This window comes from Ochotona curzoniae, unplaced genomic scaffold (assembly GCF_017591425.1).
Source record: "Ochotona curzoniae isolate NIBS_2020 unplaced genomic scaffold, NIBS_Ocur_1.0 scaffold_3171, whole genome shotgun sequence".
NCBI classification, from domain to species: Eukaryota; Metazoa; Chordata; class Mammalia; order Lagomorpha; family Ochotonidae; genus Ochotona; species Ochotona curzoniae.
Window position 1 is genome coordinate 1,412,867 of NW_024467104.1, and position 18,020 is coordinate 1,430,886.

General features: G+C 41.2%; 1 protein-coding gene and 1 pseudogene across 1 annotated transcript; one reads left to right on the forward strand and one right to left on the reverse strand.

Annotated features, from left to right (window-relative positions):
- The first annotated feature begins 3,295 nt into the window (after nucleotides 1-3,295).
- On the forward strand, nucleotides 3,296-3,725 carry LOC121172370 (annotated as a pseudogene).
- A 12,076-nt stretch (nucleotides 3,726-15,801) lies between these two features.
- Nucleotides 15,802-16,750, reverse strand: LOC121172334 (olfactory receptor 1009-like). The gene is given in 2 exon segments (XM_041004193.1): nucleotides 15,802-16,290; nucleotides 16,292-16,750. Coding segments are annotated over 2 exon segments (948 nt in total).
- Between the last annotated feature and the right edge of the window lie 1,270 nt (nucleotides 16,751-18,020).

Sequence of the window (18,020 nt, forward strand, 5' to 3'; positions counted from 1 at the left end):
AAAAAGAACTATCTTTCCATTGTGCAAAAATGTAAATGCAAAAGCAGAGACCCTGCTTCAAATTGATGTTACAAAAGCTGGACAAAGAGGAGCCAAGGAGACAACACGGGATAAGGTAGTGTAGTAGATGATGAAGAAGATTTTGAACATCTGAGTATCTGATGTTCACGGAATGTGAAAACAGAAGCATCCCTAAGCCTGCTAGCCTGCAGCTCCAAGGGTTAGAGCCTCCCCTAACCCACATGAATATGGGACTACAGTAGGAGGAATGGGAAGACATTTGAGGAGAAGCAGAATCTTGCTCGTTGCCATAGCAATGCCAGAAGAGGATGCTGAAGATGGATACTAAGGGTGTTGAACAAAAGTGAACACACAATGGTTAATTACAACAGAAATTCCAATCTATGCAGCTTATTATCTTGTGCAAAAAGTAAGAGAAGGAATATGAAACCTTAGGAAGAACATCAGAGTAGGAGACCAATATCATGGCATAGTCAGTAAAACTGTAACCTGTGATGTGACTATCCCACATGGAAGCCAGTTTGAGTCCCAGCTACTCCACATCTGATCCAGCTCCCTGCTATGCACCTGGGAAAACAGCAAAAGCTGATCTAAGTGCTTGAGACCCAGCACCATACGGGAGCTTAATGCCCCTGGCCCAGCACCGAGAGTTGTGGACATTCAGGAAGTGCATCATCAGATGGAAAGGCTCTCTCTCTCTCTCTCTCTCTCTCTCTCTCTCTCTCTCTCTCTCTGCTTTCTAAATAAATGAAATAAATCTTTTTTAAAAAGTCAGAGTAGATTGGGCCTGGCACGATAGTGTAATGGTTAAGGTCCTCGCCTTGAACGCACCATATGGGTACCAATTCTAATCCCAGCAGCCCTGTTTCCCATCCAGCTCCCTGCTTGTGGCCTGGGAAAACTGTCAGTTGAGGACGGCCCAAAGTCTTGGGCCCTGCACCTGCATGGGAGACCCAGAAAAGGCTCCATGCTCCTGTCTTCAGATGGGCTCAGCTCTAGCCATTGCAGTTGCTTGGGAAGTAAATCAGCAGATGCAAAATCTTTCTCTCTCTCTTCCTCTCTGTATATCTAACTTTACAATAAAAAAAAAATCTTTAAAAAAATTAAGAAAATATAACCTGAAGCAGCTAAAAAGGAATTAATCCTATTGATAGCATTCTTTGATTATGTATCAACACAAGTAATATTTTTTAAAGTTTTATTGTAGTGCAGACTAGCATGACATTAACAATATATTATTGTGAAAATGTTGGGTTTTTATAGACTTCTTGAAAATATCTCAAAAATCAAACTTCCCTGGACTACACTGTGAACTGTTGGTGACACCACACCCTTGAGAGAGCCCAGACAACACTATGTTGGCCAAACATACACAGTTGATAAAAAGATCATTGAAAATGTTGGTGTGACTGTCCCCAGCACATAGAGGTGTTGGTAAGCAATGCTGCTAGAAAATCTATGTTTGTTATTTCAAAAAAGACTAAATAGAGTCTCAAAGAGTTGTGACTAAGAGTAGGCATAAAAAAATCACAGACAAGTTATTACTATAATAAACCACAACATTTTAATCTATTTTTTAAAAAGATTTATTTATTCATTGGAAAGTCAGATATACAGAGAGGAGGAGAGACAGAGAGGAAGATCTTTCATCCGATGATTCACTCCCCAAGTGAGCGCAATGCCTGATGCTATGCCGATCCAAAGCCAGGATCCAGGAACTTCTTCCGGGTATCCCACATGGGTGCAGGGTCCCAAAGCTTTGGGCTGTCCTCGACTGCTTTCCCAGGCCACAAGCAGGGAGCTATTTGGGAAGTGGAGCTGCCGGGATTAGATCTGGTGCCCAAATGGGATCCTGGCGCGTTCAAGGTGAGGACTTTAGCCACCAGGCCACGCCGCCGGGCCCAACACAACATTTTTAAAAATTGAGATAAATGTGGATGGCAGTCATTCCAATAAATTTTGCTGTCACTCGGCTAGTGTGTTTTTCAGAAAGGCAGCATTCAAATTTGGATCTTTTCAAATCCAAAGCCGTTCATTGAACAGCTGTACTGAGCACATGTGACTTATGTTAAACATTCAGACCAAGTGATAGGTCAGGGGACTTGCCCTCATAAAAGAATGAAATAGGAAAATCAATTACGCATGAAAAGTTATTAAACTTCCACTAATTGGAGCATGCGCCAGTTATTCAGCTGTTGCCTCTTAGCTGCAAACCCACTTTTGTACTCTGTTGAGGGTTACTTGGTTGGAATCCTGCAGCCCAGCTTCCTCTTTTGCCAGTCAACTTTCTGTTAGATACCAACCTCAAAGGGTGCAGGGACAAAAAGAGCCAGACTTGTTCTTTTCTGTTTCGCTTCCTGTCCCCTACGCTTCAGTGCCATCTGAAAAGGGCTTCTTCATTCAGACTGCAACAGTTCCAAGTAGAGGCAATTAAATCCGGTTTATTTTTATTGGAAAGTCAAATATACAGAGAGAAGGAGAGACAGAGAGACAGATCTTCCATCCATTGGTTCATTCACCAAATGGCTGCAACAGCCAGAGCTGAGCTGTTCTGAAGCCAGGAGCCAGGAGCTTCTTCCAAGATCTCCCACACAGGTCCAGGATCCCAAGGCTTTGGGCCGTCCTCCACTGCTTTCTCAAGCATGCAGTCAAGGAGCTGGATGGGACGTGGAGCAGGACATCAACCGGTGCCCCTCTGGGGTCCTGGCACTTGGACGTGGAGGATTAGCCAATTGAACCATTATGTCAGGTTGTATGAGTCAAAATGTAACATCAATTGACATTTCATCTTTTAAACACACCCCCCAAGAAGGGAAATCTAGGTAAAATGGGATAAATACATTCCCAAAAGGAGAAGGAAGAACATATTTATATAGAATTACACACATCATGAGAAAAAAATATAAGTGCTAACTATAGAATCGTTGGTTTTCACAGGGAAGAATTTCAAATCAGTACAATGTTTGTGTGAATAACACTAACAGTGTACGTAACTATTTCTGGGACAATTATTTGCCTTTTCATGCTTTTTTTAAAGCAAATTAAATCAAATTGATACTGTGATTATTAAAAGTGAAAAAGAAGTGCAGCAGCTACCTGCTACAGGTAAAATAATTATATAGTGCTGCAAAATGTCATTTCAAGTAACATATCAGAATAAAATCTAGCTTACAAGATAGTTTAAAGGGAGATTGTCCACTAAGAGTGGCCCTGTACTTAATTTGGCTATGAATTTAAAACTCTTAAAAGTAAAGCCACCAGCCCCGCCTCCGGGGGCACGGCAAGGAGAGACATGAAGCTGAGCTGGGTGCTGGCAGTTCTGTCCATCTGCCTGGTGCCCTGGTCACGGCCGCAGCGGCCGAGGACAAACGCCAGCTGCAGACTGGGATCAGGAAGCGAGTGAACCACTGTCCCATTAAGTCACAGAAAGGGGACGTGTTGCACGCGGGGAAGCTGGACAATGGGAAGGAGTTTGACAGCACCCTGCTCCAGGGCCAGCCCTTTGTCTTCACTCTGGGCACCAGCCAGTCATCCACGGTTGGGACCAGGGCGTGCTGGGGATGTGTGAGGCGGGAAAGTGGAAGTTGGTGATCCCCTTGGAGCTGGGGTACTGGGAGCTGGGAGCACTTCCCAAGATCCCAGGGGCCACGAACCTGGTGTTCCACGTGGAACTGTTCAAGATCCATCGGAGGGCACAACTGTAGCTGGACCTACAAGGCAGATGAAGACAAAGGCTATTTTCAAAAAGGGAAAGGAGCTTCCCCATGTAAAGAAAGCTGACTGTGGGTTCGGCGCAGTAGCCTAGCGGCTAAAAGACCTCAACTTGAACGCTCCAGCATCCCATATGGGCTCCGGCTCTAATCCCGGCAGCTCCACTTCCCATTCAGCTCCCTGCCTGTGGCCTGGGAAAGCAGTGGAGGATGGCCCAAAGCTTTGGGACCCTGCACCTGCGTGGGAGACCTGAAGAAGTTCCTGAATCTTGGCTTTGGATCAGCACAGCTCTGGCCATTGTGGTCACTTAGGGAGTGAATCGTTGGATGAAAGATCTTCTTCTCTGTCTCCTCTATATATATATCTGACTTTCCAATAAAAATAAATAAATCTTAAAAAAAAAAAAAAGGAAGGAAAGAACGCTGACTGTAATGGGGACTGGTTATGAAGTCACAGGTTACAGAGGGCACGCATGTCCTCCACACATTCTATAGACATTTGAAGTATTAGGAACCTTCATTATAAACATTAAAAGCCAGTGTCTTTTTACACAATTATGCTTCCTTTGACAGAGCTTCCGTTTAGCAGGGAAACCGCTTTCTTGGAGAAGTCGCGCCATCTTGTGGCGAATAGAAGCAGTGCTCCGTGTTTAACATCCACCGCGAGCTAGACACGGATTGGTATTGTCAGCCAGCCAAGCTTTGCATCCTCAAACACAACCGTGGCTAAACGGTCTACCTAGCACAACTTACATGTAAAAGTTACATGTGTTCCAATACATTTATTTACACATAAAATGTACATGTATTACATGCTAGTTGTTAAGTTTCCCATTCTTGTCCCCAAACTGCAAGCAGCTAAACGGCTATCTGTGTACCTCTCCAATCTGTTCAATAACGCATACATCCCTGCTCTGCTATCGGCCCTGCATAGCACCTAATGAAGTAGCAGTTGATAAGTACTTGTACTAGGTGATTCATGATTTGAAATTCAGATCCACAATTACCAAGATATTCTTTAAAATAAATTTTAAAAATGTGCAAAGTCACATGTTCATTGTCTTTCTACTGTGGTCTGCATATTTAAAAAGTGCTCTTGTTTATCCTTAAAAACAGAATTTTTTAGAATCTAGAAGCTCTCAGGAGTTCTGCTTTGCGAGAAGCTAGAGGTCTGGATGGCAACCGTTGCTAGTTCTTACTGCGTACTCCTGTGCGGACCTTACTGCACATGAGCAAATATCATCTTTTAATATGAAACTACCAAACAGCAGAGAGCATCAGCATTGCCAAAGGGTAGTTTTATGATTTCTAAGAATGGGAACAAAATTCCGTATCTTTTTGTTTCTATCTTCACAATTCAAATATATCTAAATTTATAGAAAATGTTTTACCTTGTACAAATCACGTTTGTGGATTTGAGGAATTCATGTTGTTAAAATGTTCACAGTTCACAATCTAATCTACAGACTCCATGTGCTTCCCAATAAAATACCAGGGACAAGTGCTTATTTCAGCATCACTCCAGGTCCTCCCCCCAGAATAGTATATTTTTGCTCCTTGATACATTTGAAATCTATGCATAGTTTCCTTTTCAAAGTATGTGTGTTTTACGATTTACTTTATTGTTATGTCTTTCGGTGCTTTGCCAGGCCGTAAGCAGGGAGCTTGACCGGAAATGGAGCATATGGAATGCTAACTGGCACCCATATGGGATGCCAGCACCACAGGCAGAGGCTCACGTGTTAAGCCACAGCGCCAGCCACAATATACGTTTTTACACTAACATTTGTTTAAATCCTTAGTATGTACAGATTTCAAACATTTTTAACAAAGTAACACTGTTTATTCCATTTTCAGTGTACTTTGGTTATTTTACTTAAATTTTTTTTTAATTGCATGCAGGTACTGTGTCATGCTGTGGCACATGTTTACAGGGCATAATACTCAGTATGGGTAAATAGATTTATCTCTCCAAATGTTTAATATTTCTTTATAGTAAAACATCTAAAAATCCTATGTTCTTGTTTGTTTTCAAAATGAAATACACAATGCATTAACGCCTTCCATGCAATAACACCCCAGAATTCCTTCTTCCTATGTAGCTGTGTAATCTAGTTCCCATTAATTAACCTTTCCCTAACCATTTTCCCTTCTCGGCCTCTGACAACCATCACCATATATATATGTATTTAATTTTGCAGGATTCTCTTGTTTTTAGAGTTCACATAATGCACGAGGGTATGTGTTGCTTTTCTTTCTGTTCTTGACACGTTTCACTTAGCAGAACGACCTCCAGTTCAAAGCACGCTGGATTCCTTACGAACTTTTTGAAGTGGCTTCACGCATGTACATCTGGATATACAGCAATGTGTCTTATACGTTTATAAATTTTAAAATGACAGGCAGTTGTGTACAGACACATTGAATATGCTTGCATGCCTATTCAGCTTACATCAATATTTCTCAGAGAAAGCATTTAGGTTTTTTTTTTAATAACTACCAAGGAGAACAAAATAGGAAACAGGAAAACAAGTGACATGGCCATGGCCGAAATGATCTCCTTGTCCTGCTGAGCTCATCAGAACCACCGGAGAGCACGACGTCTATTTGCCCAAGATCTCTGTATCTCCCTAGCTCATATTCTTCTCAAATTCCACAAGAACAGAATTCGCAAATGTAATTCGAGTGATTGACCATTTTGAATGTCAAACTGTTAACATTCACTTTCCAATGTGAGAACTATTTGCACTTGCTGTTTCCTTCATCCCTTCACTTCTATCTTCCTTTTCTATTTTTCCTGTATTCTTTCTTTCCTCCCTTCCTTTCTCTAGGAGCAGATGTCAGTGGATCCTAAAGGCAGTCATTTTCCTGCGTATTCCAAGCAGATCAGACGTCGTTTCTGACTCGACGCCCTTCAAGAGCTCTGTTCCCCATCCCCATACTGCTCCCTCAGTTGACAGTGAAAGGACGGCACTCGGACTGCCCTAAACAGTGTTGAATTCTATCACGTTTATCCCTCCATAGGAAAAAAGCTGCCTATGGATTGGCAGTTGAGCAAACAGTGCTGTAAGCCTCAGGACAGCCCCAAAGCAGAAGGCTAACTTCAGGGTCCTCATCAGGCTGAGGCTCTAAGGGCCCACAGTTGTTACAGCTCCTTGTTAACAAGATGCCGTGGGCACCAGTAAGACTGATTGGGCACTCGGAGACAGGTAATTACCAAACTTGAAAGAATTATTTGCCTCACTCCTAAACAAATTTCAGGGGAATTAATTAATCAAGACAACTTCAACTAAGCAAAGTTCCTAGGTGATCACTGCTGTTGAGTGCAACATGTTATCCCCAGGGACCTGGCAGATCAAGCAATGAGAGGGACTGGCTCTGGGGACAGGCAGTGTCTCCGTAAACTGAACTGATGTGAGGTACAAAGTGCCATATGCCAGCTGCCCTGAGCTGTCAGTTACAATCCTGTAACTCCTTGCCCTGTTACAAAACGAAATAAACCAAAAGGAAAATGCGTTCCAGTTCAGCTAAATCTAACAAGCCCAGGAGATTAAGTTAACCTATGAAAACTGGAAGCTTTGAACAAGGTTGCCGTTCAAACCCTTATCACGTTAATGAGCATGGGTCATTCAGGACATTTCTAGGCTGGAACGTCAAGACAAGATCTTGAGCAAGTTGCCTAAAACTCTGGAGTTTCAGGTCATTTAGTAAGAGCACCTACATTTAAGAATGAAATAGGATAGTGTGTTTAATGAACCAGGGACAAAGAAAGAGCTGCGTTGCTTTTACTGTGTATGGCCACCACTATTGCTCCCACCAGTCTATCACACTGACTCCCATCAGGACCACTCACCTCCAGCCGTTCTGCTTTTCAAACTGTCCTTTACAAAGCCACTCTCTAATCAAGTAGCCCTCCACATTTAAATATCTATTCCTAGCTCTTTCTTCCAGGAAAAAAAAAAATATATAGAATAAAGCTCCCAACTCAAACTAATGAAGCCATGAACTTATTGCACCCACTTGCCCACTCATTCCCCACCCTTCACTGCTCAAACCCTATATCCCATCTATATCAGGTCCCTGCTTTGTCACAGCATCATGCCATTACACATAGGCCATACTGTTCACTCTGCCTCTTAGCCTTTCCACTGTTGTTAGATGTACAAATTCTAGCTTGACTCTCAGTCTCAAGGCAGAATACAGCTTGTAGGAAAACAGAAACCAGCATTAGCTAATGTGAACCAATCTCTGTGCTTTCTAACCCCATTGCCTTGCTTCCTTCTGTCCTTGCTCTAAGTCGCACAAGACAGGGAGGGCTGCTGGAAGACCTCACGTCGCTCTGCTCTTCCTCATTTTCAATTACCGTCCTAAACACAAGATATGAAAAATAAATATTATCACAGATTTCCAAAGAAACCAGTTCTATTTGGATGCTTGCACAAAATATGTGAACAGTTATCCCTGTCCCAGAATGGACCCAGAGGTAATTATCATGCCTGTGGCTGGTTGTTACTGGGACATAATGGGACAGTATGTTCCAAGGAACATAGTGAGGGATGTGCATGTGCAAGCCACGTGTGCAATCCAAGCACAATACAGTGCGTACCAGTGTCCCAAAGCTTTGTGCCTTTATAGAAAGCTACATCAATGCACAAATACAAGGTGGTTTTGTCTTAGGGGCTCATGACATTGATGTGACTTCCCAGCACTCTGAATTTAGCTGGAAGGATAAACAGTTCAGATACATAAATAAACTCTTCTGCATATTTCAGATTGTTTTCCTAATTTGTACTTGGGGGTGCTACTTTGAAAATCTCTTGCAAAATACAGGAAGAAAGGAAAACATGTCTTAAAAAATGAAAAAAATACCAATATCCTGATAAAAAAAAAACCAGAAATTAAAAATGTATTTAGGACAAATCAGAACAGAGCAGATGATTAAGCTTATGAAATGTTCTCTGGGAAAATCAAGGGATTTGAGTTTAAAATGTTCACAATTGAGGTTGCTGTTTTCATTTTTCCAAGAATCATTTTGTCTAATGTTTTCTCATCCATGGCATAAAGAGGAAGGAGCAGGTGTCCCTGCGCTGTGGTTACGCTGGCCCTTGGGGAGGTTAACAGGCTGAGTAGTCCTTGCTACTCAACTTCCAATCCAACTTCCTGCTCATGTACCTGGGACCCCTCCAGTGATGGCCCTGGTTGTTGAACCTGAAGGAAGTCTAATCGATGGAGTTCCTGGGCCCTGGCTTTAGTGAGAAGATCAAATTTAGATAAATCCTAGATGAGATTTAAAAGATTAATGGACATATAAAAGTTGCATGCTTTGTAGGGTATAATGTGATCTTTTTAAAAAAAGATTTATTTTATTTTTGTTGAAAAGTCAGATATACAGAGAGAAGGACAGACCCAGAGGAAGATCTTCTGTCCGTTGATTCACTCCCCAAATGACCACAATGGCCGGTGCTGCGCCAATCCGAAGCCAGGAGCCAGGAGCTTCTTCCAGGACTCCCAAAGAGGTACAGGGTCCCAAGGCTTTGTGGCCGTCCTTGACCAACTTCCCAGACCACAAGCAGGGATCTGGATGGGAAGCGGGGCTGCCGGGATTAGAACCTGTGCCCTTTTGGGATCCCGGCGCGTTCAAGTTGAGGACTTAGAGCTGCTAGGCCACCATGCAGGGCCCAAATGTGATAGTTTGATACATGTATATATTATGTTATGTTCAAATCATGACAAGCACATAGACAATTGTAAAGCTATGACATTTAAGGCCAAAATATCCATTCTTCAGGTACAAAGGCAGTCAAATCTGCTACCTCTAAAGGGAAATCAAACCATTTTCGGTCTTTTTAATAATCTTAAACACGCTGGAATGAACTTTATTAGTAAATATTTGGCCTTCTCAGTGTCAGTTCTGTGCCGAGAGCCTCCCACGTGGATTTCTATCCTGTTGTTGCACTGTCATTTTCTTGTAATTGTCAAACCACTTTCATTTCTCCAGGTTTTAATATGATTTATTCTAATCTGTGTCATTTATCTCTTCAGCTTGGAAACAACCATATCTCAATTCTCCCAGAATCCACCCAACCCTATTTACCATCTTCCTAATGATTTTTAGAAGCTCCTTCCATTGAAAACCGCTCTAGTGCCTGTTCTGTGAACATGGTTGTATCTTCTAATAATTTTGGAATTTTATTTACTTATCTAGATAACATACAATGTTCATACCTCCTGTGTTGCTTTTCAAATACATTTTTAATTTCTCTATATGCATCTTAAATATTTCATAAAATATATATTTCTCAAAGTTGATTTTGAAGCTCATTGTCTGAAACCATGAAAAGATAGCTGCTTTTTTATTGATTTTTTAAATTTTTTGATTGGAAAGTCGGATTTACAAAGAGAAGGAGAGACAGAGAGAAAGCTCTTCCATAAAGCCAGGAACCTCTTCTGGTCTCCCACACAGAAGCAGGGTCCCAAGGTTTTGGGCCATCCTCTGCTGGTTTCTCAGACTTCAAACAGGGAGCTGGAAGGCAAGTGGAGCAGCTGGGTTATGAATCAGTGCCCACATGAGATCCCAGCACATGCAAGGCAAGGACGTTAGCTACTAGGCTACTGTACCGGACCAGATAGCTATTTTCTTTGACAAAAATTGGAATGCCAAGATTACAAAGCAAATCCATTTATCAAATAAAATGGATATCAGCATTTCCTAGGTACTTATTTCATGAATTTTGCAGTCTTTATTTCTGCATCTAATGCCAAAATAAGATAATAATAACAAATTAGTATATTGTAGGTAGTGTATATAATATTACTCTTTAATCATATTTTCTTTATTATATTTATTCTGTCAGGCAGCATTAGACTCTGCCACCTACTTCCCTAAAACAGGCCTGTGAAATAGATGTCATTATCATTGCCATTATAAATATTCAGAGGGTGAGACATGCTAAGAAATACAACCAGTGCTGGCACCGAGACATGCTAAGAAGTACAACCAGTGCTGGCACCGAGACTTCAGCCCAGACAGTCTGGAAGCTCAAGAGTTCAAGTTCATTCTCTTCAAGCTTATGTTCAGGATAAACATTCCATCAAACCTATTCCACTCGGAAAGCCACCCAGTCGGACCCCACTGTGGTGACAGTATTCAATTCTCTACTGATGTTTCATCAATAATTGTCACTCATTGAAAAGGACAAAGCGAACAAGAGGAAAATGAAGTTGTGGAGAGCTTGCACTTAAAAGAAAGTTTGCTCTTGAAGGAAACTAGTGCCTAACGTGGGGTGTAACCACGAGAAATAACTCCTGAATACACTGTTATTAATTTAAAAAAAAATAGCCTACACAGACCACAGGTACAAGGAAAAAAAGATGTAAAAATTATTTGGACAAATACAAACTGCAACAAAAAGGATGAATTGGAAGATTTAATAGAGGATGAATAGTCAAGAGTATCAGAACTCTCAACAAGCCGTTACATATCGCAAAAAGACTAATTTCTTCCTTTCTGATTTAGCTTCACAGTCCAAAAGATATGGATGTTAAAATAGATCAGTGATTTCAAACGTCTGTGGAATGAACTTCGGAAAATCTGACTAAAATTCTGGGTTTTTTCCCTGTGCAATAAATACACAGAGGCACACACAGAAGTTTCATATGATCCCACAATCATTTGAAATCTGTTCTTAGACTTTTAGAGCTTTTTCTAATCTTTCAGTTTGAAAATGTTGCTGACAATTTTGTGATTAATAAGTTAATGGTGCCATCTAGTGGTCCTTCAGTCCAAATATTCCTGCAGCTACCAGGGCTGGACCAAATCAACGCCCGTGATAAGATGCTCAGTAACTCTGTGACTCCTTTGAAGCCTCCATGTGGATGGTTGGAAGTCAAGTGCTTGAGCCATCATCTGTTGCTTCCCAGGGAACTGTATCAGAAGTAGAGTGGTGAAAGCTTTGATGTGAGGTGCAGGTGTGGTAAGCAGCAGCTTCGCCACTGACACACAGTGCCCACTTTTTAACTGAACAATGTTTCACAAACAGGTGAGTTTTGTACATGGTAGAAACTAGAAGTATCTGCTATAAAACCAAAGTCTTCATGTTCCAAAAATAACATTTTACTTAAGCTGCTTTTTCTCAAATTCAGGGTATAAGGTTATTTTCAGGAAATTTTTATTAACAGAAAAAAAAAATGAAGAAAAACTAATCTCTTGTGAGAGCTGGTCCTTTGTCAAATTCCTTTCACAAGCCCGATGTGTTCAGTTGAGTGTCACGATCCTCTGTGGACTTTGGCCACAGGGAAGCCAGGTTCACTGGGGATCAAGATTGAGGACGGTTCCTCTACGTCTTGGCGTTTGAACTTTTGTGAACTTTACGTCTGCAGCAAATGATGTCTTTCTAACATTCATAAACATGACCATATGGAGTGACTGAAGCATATCAGTAAGGACGGTAAATATCTATAACCAGTTTCTGAACACTGACCTTACTTCATTTGGTAATAACATCTTGCCCTAGAAGATGGTACCACCATTTCATAGATAGTTCCTATTAGGGAAATTCCAGAAGTTAGTGAAAAATGGAACTAAAGTTTGGTTTATTTTTCCTGCAAAAATTGCTTTGAAATCTATGTGCAAGTTATTTTCTTTCGTGTCATGCACACTTTCTATGAACTTTTAGGAAGTATCTCAAAGTAAGAACGTTTCTGTGTAAATCTTAGGTACTGGCTCGTATTTATTTTGGTAGCAGGTAAACCCATTCCCATAGCCTGAACTACCTGGATGCAACTGTACTATTCTTATTGAAGTTCTCTTGCATGGGCACACCTGAATCTAAGACGTCAAAAGTGAGTAAGTGCAAATTTCTTCTCAAGACGAAAAAACATAGGAAAGTATGAAAACAATGCATCTCTTTCACCATCTTTACCCAAAATGTCTTCTTTAATTTTTTTTTTTCCCTCAAAGTCCAATCCAAATGAGTTGATTTCACCAAGCCCTTTCCTCTTGCTTCAGCAGCACAGGGTTCCAGTGCTGGTAACCCATCCTTGCCTCGCCTGGAGAAGCTGTGGACCCTGGAGTCTCTGCCTTTGCTGAACCACTCACATGAGCACACCTGAGTCAGGAGACGAGGATGCTTGGAGAGTCCCTCCAGTTCCTGGAGCTCACTGCTGACCAAGTGGAAGTCACAGCACACACACCTGTGAACTCCGTAAGTTATAGTGGTCATTAAAATCCTTGTTTAATGCAAAACATGTTCTTTAAGACCTCTAAGATTTCTGATTTAGTTTCAAATGGGCTAAATACATATTACATATACATATATGTAATATGACACTTTATAAAATATGTGAAAACATAAGAGAATAAGTATCTTTAATATGGTATATTTCTGGATCAGATAGATAGATAGATAGATAGATAGATAGACTATACATGTAGATATAATCAGGAAAATACTTAATTTTTTGTATAATCAGTTTTAAAAATAGTTGAATCTCTGATCAGAGGTTATTTGGGGACCCTCTAAGAGAACAAAGGGTTTTTTTTAAAGATTTATATAATTTTTATTGGAAAGGCAGATTACAGAGCGAAGAAGAGACAGAAAGATCTCCCATCCACTGGTTCACTCCCTAAGTGGCCACAACAGCAAAAATCAGCTAATCCAAAGCCAGGAGTCAGGAGCCAAGAGCTTCTTCCGGGCCTCCCACGTAAGTGCAGGGTCTCAAGGCTTTGGGCCATCCTCGACGGCCTTTTCATGCCACAAGCATGGAGCTGGATGGAAGCAGAGCAGGTGGGAATTGAACCAGTGCCTATATGGGATCCCAGCAGTTGCAAGGTGAGAATTTAGCCATGGAGCCATCGTACCAGACCTGAACAAATGCTTTCTACCACACACAGTGGCAAGGCCACAGCCAGGTCTGCTCTCTGCCCTAAATCTTACTTTCATCCCTATTAAAGTTAGATAAAGTTAAAAGCAGGAGCCTGTGACTTTAGCAGCAGAACAGATTCTCACAGCAACTGAATATTAGTGAATCAAAATAGCCACAGTGTTAGGCCACTGAGGTTTGTATAACTCCAGATAAAATTCACAATCACATAGTAACCATCGGGATTATGGGAATATGTGGATGAATTATGCCATTGTATTACTTCACATATTTGAAAGTCTAATAATAAAATAACTTTCAGGGAAAAAATGCGTTGCATGAGTTGTAAGAACATTCAGTGGTGAACACAAGAAACGTTGCAGTAATTACAGTGGAGAATGACTGCAAATCATGGGTTTTCATGTGATATTTTGTTGTTTATGAATTGAACGCCATAAAACCTAGCCGTCAGTCTGACACAGCATCTGCAGAGCATGGCAGCTGCACACAGCTCCGAGTCCCCGAGGGTGTGCAGAGCGTGGAGACAGAGAAATCGCTGTTCAATGCTCTCTGGGGAGCATAATCTAAATCTTCATCATTTGCCCTTCATAACAAGGGGGTAGAGGAGTCATCTTTTTCTTCACCATTAACACCAAGCACATTTACTTCTAAGATAGCATCTTGCATCTGTGTCAAAACTGAATGATGTAAGTAAAAGAACAATTCTTCTCTTGGGCCCGGCGCGGTGGCGCAAGTGGTTAAGGTCCTCGCCTTGCACGCCCAGGATCCCATATGGACGCCGGTTCTATCCCGGCAGCCCTGCTTCCCTTCCAGCTCCCTGCCTGTGGCCCAGGAAAGCAGTCGAGGACGGCCCAAAGCTTTGGGACCCTGCACCCGCGTGGGAGACCCAGAAGAGGCTGGGAGACCTGGCTTCGGATCGGCATAGCATCGGCTGTTGCGCTCACTTGGGGAGTGAATCATCGGATGGAAATCTTCCTCTCTGTCTCTCCTCTCTGTATATCCGCCTTTTTAATAAAAACATTTAAAAAATCTAAAAAAAAAAGAACAATTCTTCTCAATAACATCCTGTCAGCATCGTTGATGTCTCCCTATATTCTCTCTCTCTCTCTCTCTCGGACAAGTGCAGCACCAAAACCATGATTGCTCCTGTTCCATAGCTCTGTGTCACTGTATCTCCTCCAGTTCCCTGCACAATCTGTCCACTTTTAGACACCCTGTAAAGTGCTACCTTTTGAATAAGTTCAATAATTGACTTTGCAAGACTCTCACCAGAAAATCCATCTGGGCAGATGTTTTGACTAAAGCCACACCCTCGTCTTTCCCTGGAGCGTTACTCAGATGAGTCTGACCATGCTTTGTGCCTGTCAGCTTCATCTCTGTATCCTTTGTAATATGGACAGTGCAAGAAAGACTATTTCCTATCTATGTTTTTTTCTGTATTTTCATTTACCTTTGACCCCTCAGTATCCACGACTTCAGAACTACTAAAATTTTTTCCATTTCCATCCATCTTTTTTATACTTTATTTCTAATTTCTATAGTGAGCCATCTCTAGTCATAGTTATTTAAAAGAACCAAAAAGAAAACAAAATGCCAAATAATAAAGCAATAGTTACAACTCACAAAAGTTGGATATAATTAGAAGAGAAAATAATGAGGTGTTTCATTTCGTTTTTCTTCCTCTTTTGCTTACCTAAATGTTCCCTTTTCTGCAACAGTTATGACATTTATTTTTAAAATAGAAAAATAAACATGGTAGACACAAGGAAAAAAGAACATGATATAAAAAATTCTTTCAGTTTAGAAGTTGTAAGTTAAGCCAGCTGTTTGATATTATCAATTCTGGGGTAAAAAACAAAGACATGCTAAGCATGCATCCACCACTGCATTAAATCACACAGGATGAGGTATTTCTGCTCTTCCAAGGATTGTCAGAGTATTCGCCTCCAGGAGGTTCTAGCAATGACTAGACTTATTCATGTTCCTAGATGCTTAAGTGACTAGGAAATTTCACAATACGTAAGAATATGGTGAAGTGGAAATTTTAAAATAGATAAAAAAAATCACATGAAAGAATGAAAAGATGTTAACCTTCAACTTCTGCAAATAATTTAATAACAGTCTGATGACCTAGGTTTATCCATACAAGGAAGTTTTCCTTTTATTTGCTCATTTTCTTGATGAGAATCTAATTTTTGATGAAAAATTTGCTCCTGGTGATTGTCCTGCCCATGGCAGCCTTCACTTCCTTATTTCTTAAGCTGTAGATAAGAGGATTCAACATGGGAATCACCGCTGTGTAGAACACCGACACCACTTTGTTGAGGTCCAGAGAAGAAATTGCACTTGGTCGCACATAGATAAAGAAAAGAGTCCCATACAGGATGGAAACCGCTGTCAGGTGTGACGAGCAGGTGGAAAAAGCTTTACGTCTTCCTGCAGCAGAGCGGATCCTCAGGATGGCAACGAGGATGTAGAAGTAGGAGATTATGATGGTTAGGCTACTGACAATGAGCACAGCTCCAGCCACAATGAAAACCAGTAATTTGTTGATCCGGATGTCGGCACATACAAGAGAAAGTAAGGGAGACATGTCACAAAAGAAGTGATTGATGATATTGGAGCGGCAAAAAGGAAGTCGGAAAGCAGCTGTTGTGTGAGTCATAGTGTTGAGGAAGCAAGCCAGCAGCATAGGGTCCAGCCACCAGCTGAACACAGAGTCTGTGGCTCATAGCCACCGAGTACAGCAATGGGTTCCAGATGGCGACATAGCGGTCATAGGCCATGGACGCTAGGAGAAGGCACTCGATGGCCACAAAGAACCCAAAGAACCACTGCTGTAAGGCACACCCCAGGAAGGAGATGGCTTTTCTTTCGGCAAAGAAGTCAGTGAGCATTTTGGGCCCCACAACCGAGGAGAAGCAGATGTCCACGAAGGACAGGTGGCTGAGGAAAAAGTACATGGGTGTGTGGAGGTGGGCATCGATCCGGATGAGGAGGATCATGCCCAAGTTTCCTGTCATTGTAATGAGGTAGAAGAGGAGGAAGAGCAGGAAAAGGAAGACCTGGAGCTGAGGGTGGCACTTTAAACCGATGAAGATGAACTCTGTGATCCTTGTAGAGTTCTTTTCCGCCATGGGTCATTTGGATCTCTACAATCCAGAAAACAGAAAATTGCTAACACGTTGAATTGTAAGTTCTTTTTTTTTTCAATTTATTTTTATTGGAATGGCAGACATACAGAGAGAAGGAAAGACAGAGAGGAAGATCTTCCATCCTGTGATTCACACCCCAAGCAGTCTCAACAGCTAGAGCTGAGCCAATCCGAAGCCAGGAGCCAGGAGCCTCTTCCAGGACACCCAAGCAGGTGCAGGGACCCAAGGCCTTGGGCTGTCCTTGACTGCTTTCCCAGGCCACAAGCAGGGAGCTGGATGGGAAGTGAGGCCACCGGGATTAAAACCAATGCTCATATGGAATCCTTGCATGTGCAAGGAGAGAACTTTAGCCACTAGGCTACCACTCCAGGCCCCAGTTGTAAATTCTTAAACTCGTAACAAAATGAACAAGAAAAAAATCATGGAATTTATTTATAGATACTATTTTTGAAGTCTAATAAAGTGCTAGCAGGTCAGATATATAATTGTTCTAAAGAGTAATGTGATATGTTTGAAAATCTGAGCTTAAGAAATAATTTGACAATAGACAATTTACAAAAGTTTTCACTACCTTTACAAATTAAAAGGAAAAACACATTAAAAAGAAAAACCATGGCTTAATGGGTAACAGCACTGCCAGCATCCCATATGGAAGCAGGTTAGTATCCCAGCTCTTCCACTTCCAACCCAGATGGGAAAGTATTAAAAGATAGCCTAAGTCCTTGGTCCCTACACTCATGCAAGACTTGAAAGAAGCTCTAGGCTCTTAGCTTCAGACTGGTTCAGCTCTGGCCAGCACAGCCATTTGGGAAGTGAGCAGCAAAGGGCAGATCGAACTCTCTTTTGATAGATAGATAGATAGATAGATAGATAGATAGATAGATAGATAGATAGATAATCTGTGGTTCTGCCTTCCAATTCAATAAATAATAGATCTACCTTATCTTTTTAAAAAGGAAAAACATTATTATTATTATTATTATTTCTGTATATTACCTATACAGAACGTGAAACATTTTTTGATAAGATACAGCTCTCTCAAAAACTATTTAAAACTGAAAATAAAAACTACTTAATAAGTAATCAGAAAATCAGTGTGCCATGGCAAGTCATTAAAAACATTCACATGATAATCAGAACTCAAGTAATAGTATTTTCTCCACATTGGCAAACATGATTATTTTCTCACGATATATTAAACAGCAGAAACTTACAGAATGATACACATAATATAATGTATAACACTACAGTT